This window comes from Corvus hawaiiensis, chromosome 26 (genome assembly GCF_020740725.1).
Source record: "Corvus hawaiiensis isolate bCorHaw1 chromosome 26, bCorHaw1.pri.cur, whole genome shotgun sequence".
Lineage (NCBI taxonomy): Eukaryota > Metazoa > Chordata > Aves > Passeriformes > Corvidae > Corvus > Corvus hawaiiensis.
The window spans coordinates 43,620,810-43,630,781 of record NC_063238.1 but is presented as its reverse complement, the minus strand read 5'-3'; the positions used below and the strand labels follow the sequence as shown (position 1 = coordinate 43,630,781).

The 9,972-nt window shown below is 50.8% G+C and overlaps 1 protein-coding gene across 1 annotated transcript; it reads left to right on the top strand.

The window, feature by feature from the left end:
- Window positions 1–3,602: 3,602 nt before the first annotated feature.
- Window positions 3,603–9,719, top strand: ARC (activity regulated cytoskeleton associated protein). The gene is made up of 3 exons (XM_048287024.1): window positions 3,603–6,885; window positions 7,435–7,601; window positions 7,965–9,719. Exon 1 carries the CDS (start codon window positions 4,120–4,122, stop codon window positions 5,332–5,334), a length of 1,215 nt encoding a protein of 404 aa, XP_048142981.1. The 5' UTR covers window positions 3,603–4,119; the 3' UTR covers window positions 5,335–6,885; window positions 7,435–7,601; window positions 7,965–9,719.
- Window positions 9,720–9,972: the final 253 nt, after the last annotated feature.

The following is a 9,972-nucleotide window of genomic DNA, read 5'->3' as shown; positions in this document are numbered from 1 at the left end:
AAAAAAAAACCAAACCCAACACTTTTGCTGTAAGGCGAGGTGCAGTGAGAGCCCACAGCTTGAGCTGATGCCAAGGGGTGAGTCCCACCAAGCTCTGGGTGCATTGTGTCCTCAGCAAACACTGACAGCACCAGGGAAGGTGCCAGTGCTTCTGTGACTCAGTGTCCCCCTCCCCTCAGGGGAAAACTCAGTTGCTGCTCACTGCCACACTCTCCTTTCGCTGCCTTTAACTGGTCTGTTGGCTTTTTCCTCTTTGCCTCTTAATTTTTTTTTTTTTTTTTGGATCTGATCCTAATCTCTGGTGCTTTAAAACTCTTCAGGAAGCTCTGGGGAGACAACCCACGTTGACACCATCCCTGCTGAGCTATGAGATGCGGCTTTTTGCTATTTTCTCTCCTTCCCTTGCTTCAGCTGAGCTCTTTTAGAGCAAACTGCTCACCCTCATCCTCACTTCCCAATTTCCTTTCTGCTCTTCTTGTCCCTCTCTTGTCTTGGACATCCTGTGGTCACCCAGAGGACTTCTGCCTCCTTCCCATCCTATCCCAATCCATGGATCTTGTCCCTCTGTCCCTGTCTGCCTCTCTGTGCCCGGAATCTGCCTGTCTGCCTCAAATTGCCTCTCTCCATCACCTCGCTCCACATCTCCCTCCTCCCTTGGCTTCCGGCTCCCCTCTCTCCTCCTCCTCTTCCCACTCACTTTGCTTTAATTAGAAATACAAAGAAAATGCTTATCACACATGTCTTAATCAGCAACTCATTCCCCAGCAGGTCCAGAAGGAAAACCCCCATTTGTCCTCACTTCTCCCACTTCCCCCACCACCTCCGCAGAATTAGGAGGAGAGTGATTAGGGGGAGATCTCTGTGAAAGGAGGCTGAATGAGATTAACCCAGAGACCTGGAAAAGCTGGAGGGAAGAGCCAAGAGAAACATGGTGATGTTTAGCAAGGGCTAATTCTGGAATTTTGGGGAAGAAAGAGTCCCTGGCAGCAAGTGACTGGGAGAACTGGACCTGGGAGTGCTCAGCAGGCTGAGGATGATCCAGCAGTGTGTCCCGGCAGCAAAAAAAACTATTCTGGATTGTGGGAGCATAGATATAGCCAGGAGATCATGGAAGTGATTGTCCCCCTCCAGTCAGAGCATTTTAGATCATATTTAGCTGCTGCAACCTGGTTTGGGAGTTTTAGTACAGGACACTGATCACTGGGAATGAGTTCAGGCCACTGGGATGGTCGGAGATGGTGCCTGGTGTGGGATTAGGGCTTGGCCAGTCTGGAGAAGTGATGGCTTTGGGGGACCCAAAAGCAGCGTCCTGTACCTGTGGGGAGGTTACCACGGAGATAGAACCAGGATCTTCTTAGAAGAACAAGAGGCATCAGGTCCAAATTCCAACAGGACACTTTGGATACAAGGAAAAAGGTTTTCCCTCCAAGCAAAAAAGGTTTTCCCTCCTAGCAATCCCCATGCCTGAGGTTTTCAGTACCTGAAACCATCTCAGCTGACCCAGCAGCTGACTCAGCGCAGAGTAGGAGGCTGAGCTAGAAACCTCCTGAGTCCTTTTCATCCTTAATAATCCCGAGATCCTGCGACATGAGCCAAGTGTCAAATGAGGCCATTCAGATCCAGGATTCCACCCCAGCTGAAAATGGGGAAGAAAAGAGAGGTAGCAGGGCCTGGAAAGGGACTCATTTATTGGAGCAGGTTTAGGAGCCATTTCATCCCAGACTCTGGCATTTGCTGCAACAAGGAGAGACTGAGTGCAGGTCATCTTGCAGAATTCATGCCATTTTATATTGTCCCCATCCTATGGGTCATTTCTGGGGTTCCTGGGTGAAAAGATCTCCAGAGAATATCCAGAGATATTATATATGCAGAGTCTCTCCCAATCCATGTTATGTTTTCCTGGCAGAGCAGGTTTGAGGGAGACTCTGGGGTGCTGAGAATGCAGCATAAAAAGGCTCCAGATCTGTCCCAACCCCTCAGGTGATTGACATTTGACTTTTTCTGAACACAGCTGCCCCAAAATCTTTTGCTTAGAAAAACTGGATGAAATGGGAGAAGTAAGCAAGGCAGAGGGCAGTCATGGGGGAAGGAGTGGCATTGGGAGGGGCTGCTGGATTAGGAATTCTGTGTTACACCCTCAGGATTTTGTCCCCTTTCCCACTCACTGTCCCTCCCTCTCTTCAACCAAAACATGCAGCCCTTCTAGGTCAGCTGCTGCTGCCCTAAATAACCTTTTGGTTCCCTGACAACCATCACCTGGTAGGGAACAGACATGGGCCCTCCTGCACCACATGGATATGGGGCAAAAAAAGGGAATCCTGACCCTTGCCCCTCATGCCCTTCAATTTAACCACCACCAGTTTGTAATTCTGCTTTAACCAAATGCCTGGGTTCACTGGGACCTCCTTCCAGCAGGACTTCACCGAAAGACCCTTTGCCTCCTCCTTTTTTTTGCTCCTCTGGGATGGCTGAATTCCCACAAGGAAACACACAGTCAGGAGTTTTGGGTATGAGGACACATCCTACGCCTCCCTGGCACACTGCCCGCCATCCTGAGCAGAAGCAGGGCACCCCCCCCCCAGCACCACCCCGCTGCCAACAGGCTCAAACCCCTTTTTTTAGATTATCCTGATGAATCAGCATCCCACTGCCTCCGGCCGCTGGCACTGGGAAGGGACGAGAAGGCCCAGATGTCCTCAGCACCTCTCTGAGGGTGTTCTGGCGGGGAAACTCTCTCAGATTAGGGAATCCTTTATCTCTGGCTTATGTAAGACCCGGAGACTCCTTTTATGGTTGGCTTTTCCTGCCTTGTCAAGAGCGAAGAACAAATGTAGCTTCATCTGCGCTGGTGGGTTGGCTCACTGATTAAGCATCTGATTCAAAGCTAAGTACAGAACAGGCTTTTGATGGGCGGATTTAATTCGGTGTAAAAACCAGGATGTTGCCCCCTCCCTCACCCAATATTCCCAAGATAGTGGTCGGTCTGGTGCAATTAAGCCACGGGGATGACTCCCACCTACCAACGCCTGAGAGAGTCCAGAGCGCTCCAATTTGTGCTGAAGTGGCTCCTTTGAGCGTTTCCCCCTCGGCTTCCCCCCTCCTCTTTGCTTTTCTTTTCTCTTCTCTCCCTTTTTTTTTTTTTTTTTCCTGCTGATTTACCACCATTCCCAGGCGTTTGCATGAGGAGTGAGCTCACCCTGTGGGGGTGTGCGGGGGGCCCGTGGGCGTCTGTCTCGGTGTGTGACACACTGGATTCCTCCTAATCCCGCCCTCCCCGAGCCCTGCCAGGGGACGCATGTTAATGATGACCTTGCTGAGTAAAGAGTTGTGGAAGGAATAAGTGTTTTTCCTGCGCTCCGAGAGGCGGAAGGTGCGATTACTCATCCATCTCTCCAACTGTCTCCAGCACCTTTCAAGCGCTTCTCGCGTCGAATCTGGGGGCGTGAGCGAGGGGGTGGCAAGCGAGGGGAGGCTGCCAAAATCTGGGTTGCCACAGACACCGGCCTCGCTTTTCCTCCAATGAACGCTGCGCTGAGAGTGCGAGAGGAGGCTGGGCACCACCCACATGTTGAGCTGCGTGGAGTATAAGTAGATGGAGGAGCCTGGACTAGTGGCAGTTCAGACAGGGGAAGAGAAGCAGCTCTTTGCATCTCCAGTGAAAGCGGTTTTGACTCACCAAGTTTGCCAGAGGAGAAATCACCCGGATTTTTGCTGCAGCTTCCAGCTTCTTTGTGCATCTCTGTGTGATTTTCTCCGGCGGGGACTTCGAGGCATTCGAGATTCTCAGCGGGATTTGACATCTTATCCAACTCCTCTCCTTGTTCCTGGAGGATCCTGGTTCTCTCTGGGACACCCCTGAGCACGTGAGACCGGCGTTTCCAGCTGGGCACCGGGAGAAATTTGCCTACAACTCTCTCTGGGATCCACGTGGACCGACCAGCTCGCTCTGCGGTGATATCTGATTGGGTTGTGTTTGTGTCCAAAAGTCTTTGGCGGGGGGTTTAGAAGTCTCTGTGTGTCTTTCAGGAAGTGTTGTGGTGGGGGTTTTTGGGATCCAGTTTTAGTGTCAGGGCTTATAACCCACTTATTTCCGTGTTTGCCACTCGCACGGTCGGAGCCATGCAGCTGGACAATGTCACCAGCGCGGGCGTCCACTCCTTCCAGGGGCACCGTGGAGTTGCCAACAAACCCAATGTGATCCTGCAGATAGGGAAGTGCAGGGCAGAAATGCTTGAGCATGTCCGGAGGACCCACCGGCACCTCCTGACTGAGGTCTCCAAGCAGGTGGAGCGGGAGCTGAAGGGATTGCAGAAATCTGTGGGGAAGTTGGAGAACAACTTAGAGGACCATGTCCCAACTGAAAACCAGAGATGGAAGAAGTCCATCAAGGCCTGCCTGGCCAGATGCCAGGAGACCATTGCTCACCTGGAGAGGTGGGTCAAGAGGGAGATGAATGTTTGGAAGGAGGTCTTTTTCCGCCTGGAAAAGTGGGCTGACCGCCTGGAGTCCATGGGAGGCAAATACTGCCCCGGGGAACAGGGCAAGCAGACGGTGTCCGTTGGGGTGGGAGGCCCAGAGATAAGGCCAGGTGAGGGGGAGATTTATGATTATGCCCTGGACATGAGCCAGATGTATGCCCTGACCCCTCCTCCTGGGGAGGTGCCCAGCATCCCCCAGGGCCACGATTCCTACCAGTGGGTCTCCGTGTCGGAGGATGCTCCAGCCTCCCCAGTGGAGACCCAGGTGTTTGAGGATCCCCGGGAGTTCTTGAGCCACTTGGAGGAATACTTAAAGCAGGTGGGTGGAACAGAGGAGTATTGGCTGTCTCAGATCCAAAACCACATGAACGGCCCAGCTAAAAAGTGGTGGGAGTACAAGCAGGACTCCGTCAAAAACTGGGTCGAGTTCAAGAAGGAGTTCCTGCAGTACAGCGAGGGAACTCTGACTAGGGATGCCATCAAAAGGGAGCTGGATTTGCCCCAGAAAGAGGGGGAGCCCCTGGATCAGTTCCTTTGGCGCAAGAGAGACCTGTACCAGACCCTCTATGTGGATGCAGATGAGGAGGAGATTATTCAGTACGTGGTAGGAACCCTCCAGCCCAAACTGAAGCGTTTCCTGAGCTACCCCCTGCCCAAGACCTTAGAGCAGCTGATCCAAAGGGGGAAGGAAGTCCAAGGGAACATGGAGCACTCTGAGGAGCCCAGCCCACAGAGGACCCCTGAGGTTCAGCCAGGAGACTCTGTGGAGACCGTGCCCCCCTCAACCACTGCCAGTCCCGTGCCGAGCAATGGGACTCAACCAGAGCCCCCCAGCCCCCCAGCCACTGTCATATGAGCTCCCCTGAGGGGGGTCTGAGTTCCGTGGAAGGGAGAAGGGGGCTTATTTAGGAAGCTTCTCCTTGGAGGGAGGTTCTGGCTGAGATGGGACCTGAGGAGTGCTCAGTCCAACAGCCCGGAGCAGAGGGATTGACTTTGCTCGTGGGGGGAGGGAGGAGGTGGGGGAGAGGCGCCTCAGGATGGGGTTGCCCCCCTCACCCAGGCCATGCCATGCGGTGGTGCTGGGGACCCTGCTGGCACCACTGTGGGGAACAGCCAATTTTATGAGAATTCCCTGCCAAGAAACTATAGAGATAATTCCCAACTTGTGAAGCAGCCGCTCGGCACTAGCGGCTCTCAAGGACTTCATACGAGTGCAGTAGTTGGTGGAGGGTTCCTACCCATCTGGATCTCTCTTTTTCCTTCTCTCCTCCCTCTTCTGAGAGGGTGGCCCTGTCCTGCAGAGACAGCTTTCTTTTGACCCTTGCCTGTTTTTGATTAGCCTCTGGGTTTCTGTTCACTCAGCAATCTTCTGCTCTTACTTGCTCCAAAGGATTAAAGTAATTTTTTGGATTATTTTTTGTTTTAAGAAGAAAAAAAAATCCTATTATTTTAGGAGCTGAAAGCTTTAAGAATCTGGGTTATTTTCTGTGGTTTTCATTTCACTGCACCTAATACCTGCTTTAATGGGTTTCCTCTCAAGAGGCTCTTAGTGGTTTACTTCTTGTCTTAGTTTCTGCTCATTCCAGTTCAAGGCCACTGCAGTGCAGAGGCGAATTTCATCCTTTCTCTGCACATTATCCTGTGCATTCAGCAGGAAACAGATTTTCTAATTAAATTCTGAGCTCATTTCTTGAAGGAGCAGTCTCCTTCCTTTCAGAGAAGAGAGGGTGTTCAAGGTAGAGAGAGGAGACACCAGAGCTCTTTTGAGAGAGAGTGGGGGGAGGGAAGGGAATTAAATCCTTATTCTTTGACTGAAACAAGCAAACACACCCTAAAATCAGAGCAAAATATCCCTAGAGCAGCAAATCGAGTCCATGCTGATGTGTGGAGACAAAAGGAGCTTTTGCCATGTCAAAGCCAAAAGAAGTGAAGAGAGGATCTGTGTGCCCCAGCACAATTTCAGCCTGTGCACCACAGCCAGGAGTTCCTGCTCACGCAGACAGACTCCAAATGCTCTTGGAAAGCCTGGCACCTCTGTCCTGGAGCACCTGAGGACAGAGTGTTGTCTGCTCACAAAGAACTTCCTGCAACATCTCGCCACGGATGGAGATGGACTTGGACTTTGTGACATTTTCCACGCTGAGACAGGAAATGCTCGGTGCTCACCTTTGGCCAGCGTTTGATGATAGGACTGAGAGATGAAAGGCATTCCTGAAGTTTGGCTCTCCACAGCTTCCTGAGGCTGGACACATCTTGGGCAGCATCTGCATCCACCACCAGACCAAATAATCAGCAGAGATGCAGCAGCAGGAGTGACCCTGGGATGCTCCTGGCACTGCCACAGCGGTGACATGTGGCACTGGTGGCTCAGAAGGCCTTTGCTGTGACTCCTTCCAAGAGGCTGAAGGTAAGGCAGCTCTCTGGCATTCTCTCCTCAGAGCTAAACTGGTCACCGAATGTCCAGTAGAAAACTTGCCCTGGGATAAAAACTAATCTGAATTGGGATATGAAGCATTGGGGTTGGGAGAAAGAGGAAGGGAGAGCCAGCCAAAGGGAAATACAGGACAGGGACTAGGAAAAGTTTCCAAAGAGGGCAGTATCCTGCACTTTCTGATTAATGTGGGAAAAGAATGGAAAGCTTCTTAATTAGCCCAGCCCCAGGACCTGCCTCGTCCTTCATGGAGAAGCTCTGGGCTTGAGTCCCCACCCAGAGCAGCACATCCCAGGTCGATGCACACCCCAAAGGAGCTGCAGGTCTGCTCTGCATCCCTGCTAGGAGCTGGTGTCAGGAATGGTGGGAGCTGTCCTCTCCCTTGTTCCCAGTTTGTCAACAGCTCTGTGTGCAGAGAAAGGAGCATTTCTCACTAATGACCGGGGCTGAGTGATGGGGGAGTGGGAGTCACTGCTGAGGATGAGCTGGCCATGTATTACAAGCTGTATCTCCTCTTGCTTCCAGTGACTCACTCAGATCCTCCTCTGGGAAGGAATCACTTCACAGCATTCAGCATTTGGAAGAAAAGCCACAGAAAAATCTGCAAAACAAGGGCCTCACCATCAGAGCTGCTCTCAGGACCCTCAGCCACCACCTGCCAGATCCACCACCTGAAGGAAAAATTGGCACAGGTAATTACATCCCATATTACCCTGTGGGCCTTCCTTAACCTCCCCAGAGCCCTGACACAAGATATTGAACAGCCCAGGGTTTGAAACCTCAGCCCCAGTGGCTGCAGCAGCCTGGCACCACCAGAGAGGTGGGATTTCAGCTTCTTGATGTCAGAACCCAAGCACCAGCCCCAATAATTGATGCTCCAGGGACTGCACATTGTGGCTTTCCCTTGGCTGGACTATGGGCACATCCTTAGATCCCAACACCTGGTGGGTCATCCAGGCTGCAGGCACAGCAAAATTTAATCCCAACTCCTGAAAAACTTCCCTTTCTCCCCACTTCCAAAATCTAATCAGAGCTGGTGCATTTTTTTTTTCCAGCGATCCCTGCTGCTGTTGCTGAGATTCCTTCTCTGTGTCCAAGAACTTTCCCAGGGGACAAGCGAGTGCTGCAGGAAGACAGAGGGCAAATCATGCACCAAAGAGCCTCCCATGCAGTGCAATGCCACGTTCAAGGTGCTGAGAGCCAGAATGAAATGGGGAAGCCGCTTCCAACAGGACAAAGAAAAGCCTGAGCTGGTCCAGGTGTTCCAAGCACAGAAGAAAGTGCTGAGAATGGAAGGACAGGCCAGAACAGAAGAACCAAGTCCAGGCTTTGGGGACAGCGGGATGCTGGGCTTGTGCTGACTGTCTGTGGAGAGGATTCCTCACCTCTGCGATTTGGGGCCGCTGGGACTTACCCTAAAGAAATCTTCACTAGATAATGATCCTCACTGAAAAAAAACTTTCCTGATTAACTTTGCCAAGGGGCTGATCCTGCCTTGGCTACGAACCCTCCCCGCTGGCCGTGCTGTAACTCACCTCTCCTGAGTCGGGGGTAGCTTCATTTCATGCGGGTAGCAGTTCCAAACCTCAAAGGGCTCCTGGAGTTTGGAGAAGCATCCCATGGTCCAGATGCTTGTCTGAACTGTTGGAGCCTGCATATCTGGGCCAGCTGTCTTGCCAGCAAGAAGCCTCACGAGGCAGCAGGCGCTCTCTGGGTCTGCATGGGCCAGAGTTACTGCAAGAACTGGGGTTCTTGTGCTGGCTTTGGAGTGACTGTTTCCATCCAGACCCAGGGAGCCCAAAAAGAGCTCGAGTGAGCTGGACAAGACAGTTTTGGTTCATCTCTCAGCTGAAGAGGTCTAGCTGGTTCCTCTCTCTTCCAGAGCCAGCTGTCCTGGGTGTGTGTGTGTGTGTGTGTGGCAGTGTGGGGGATGTGTGTGTTGAGCAAAAAAATCCACATTATTCAAATTCTGTGGTGTTTTGTTGCATTTGAATTAAGCCAGAGGGACCTAAGGTACATTCCAACAATGCTCAGCAAAAATGTCCAGGACTGGAAAATTCCATAAAACCATGTAAAGGCAGATTCCCAGGCATCATCTTAAGGTCTAAATGATATTTGATTTTGAGGTGCTTAATTTCCACAGTCTCTTCTAAGGGACTTGACTGCCTCAATAGGCATTTTATTTTTCCTGTCTTTTTTAGGGAATTAGCCTGTCTGTGCTACTTGATCATTTGGTCCTGAGGTTTTTACATTTTCAGCTGGCTTTTTGGAGTGTGCAGAACTGAATCTTCTGGACTGATCTGATTTCAATTGTTGCTCCCAGCAAATTGGAGCTTTACTTGTAGCACCCTGGTTTTTTATTACCAGCCTCTCCAGGAAGGACTGGTAGTTTATTTTCCTGGGGCAGAGTCACGTGAATGAGAAGCGTGGATGTGTTGTACCTCTGGAACTTTGGCAGATTTCAACCACTGCATTTTTTCCTCCCTAGGCGATTTTACATTTACTGATGAAATGACTTTAGAGTTTTTATTTTTACTAGAGATATTATTAATTCAAACAACCTTGTACAAAAGGCAAACGTGGAATCGCTGCAGGTTATAGGGGTTGAAGCCAAAAGGTCTTTGTAAGCCGACATCACCTGCCCTAGATCTGACTGTATCAGGCAGTTTATTCCTCATGTGTCATGTTGGAGTTACAAGATCACACCAAGCCACTAGAACCTGTCAGTAGAATAGTGCTACGCTCAATTTGCTATTGTAGCAAAGCCTTTTGTAGATTTATACAATAAAACTTTGAAATATCTGCTTCAATTGCTTCTTGCCTCATTTTCTGGCCTTTCTTCCTTGGTTCATGGGCGACTCAAGTATCTACTGCCCTCTGTAAAATTTGGGGTTATTGGGATTACTTGATTTATGAAAATCCTTCTTTCCAGCAAAAGCACGTGGTTGATATAAAAATGAAATGCACTGAGTTGTTCAGACTCTAAAACCCAGTCAGATGTAGCCCATGGGGGAGAAGTGGTCCTTTGTGGGACTGTGGATTGTGCAGGGCTTGTGTTGGGTT